This window comes from Cyprinodon variegatus, unplaced genomic scaffold, assembly GCF_000732505.1.
Source record: "Cyprinodon variegatus isolate N-32 unplaced genomic scaffold, C_variegatus-1.0 Scaffold186, whole genome shotgun sequence".
Classification (NCBI taxonomy): Eukaryota; Metazoa; Chordata; class Actinopteri; order Cyprinodontiformes; family Cyprinodontidae; genus Cyprinodon; species Cyprinodon variegatus.
In genome coordinates, this window is record NW_015150639.1 from 935,708 (window position 1) to 936,553 (window position 846).

Genomic DNA, 846 nt, shown 5'->3' on the forward strand with positions numbered 1-846 from the left:
TCTTTTTTCAGGAGTTGGAGTAGATCATGAATTGGTTGGCTGAGGAAGGTCTTGCACTTGAGTCCTCCAAAGAAGATCAGCTGAGTTTTTTTGTGGCATACCTTTCTTTTCACGAGAAGCTGTCTTGACAGTGTGACAAAGGATCTAGAAACCAACCGCTTGCAACATTTTGCAGAGATGGCAGGGGTAGGTTATTGCTGCTCAGTTTGTCAGCACTGTCATGTCCTGCAGTCATGAGCACAATGAGATCTGTACCTGTTCTGTGCTTTTTTTTAATCTCTCTGGATGTAAGGTACGGAAGTCTTTGGAGCAGATCAAAATCTACACAGAGCAAAAAGATATTTTGGCTCAAGAGATACAAGATGAGAACGAACAACTCAGAAAGCAGCTGCTGCACCTTTTATCATTGCAAGGTACGAAACCTTTTACAGTGAGAAAACGCTGGAGTAATGAAAGACACTTGAATATGATTTATATTAGATCTTCAGTTCTTATTTATGATTACATTAACTTATGTTATTGTCTATCATATGATCTAGATACTCAGAGAATATTTATGTATGGGACTTATTTACTCTCTGTTTCCTCTTCTACTTACTTTTTTATTACCAGCATAACCTTTTATTGTTCTGTTACTGCTTTGTTACTATAATCAGTGACTGACTTAATGTAACATCAAGGCCAGTATTCACAAAGATTCCCAGAGTTTTCTCAGAAAGCTCATGAATGTAAGAAGGCGGACGTATAAAAGGGGTCGTTAAAGGTAGCAGACCAATCACAGTCATGCGTGCAAAAGGGAGAGCCCCCGTATTTCTCCTGTGAGGAACAACAACTCATTCTAAAGAG

General features: G+C 39.0%; 1 protein-coding gene across 7 annotated transcripts in view; it reads left to right on the plus strand.

Annotated features, from left to right (window-relative positions):
- The window catches only part of ccdc30 (coiled-coil domain containing 30), a 37,742-nt gene that overhangs the window by 7,126 nt on the left and 29,770 nt on the right, over positions 1–846 (plus strand). For all 7 annotated transcript variants that reach the window (XM_015379187.1, XM_015379186.1, XM_015379191.1 and 4 more), the window contains 2 exons: positions 12–186; positions 293–413. In XM_015379187.1, the coding sequence (XP_015234673.1) occupies positions 178–186; positions 293–413 (130 nt within the window). In that variant the 5' untranslated portion in view covers positions 12–177. The remainder of the gene's footprint in view (positions 1–11; positions 187–292; positions 414–846) is intronic.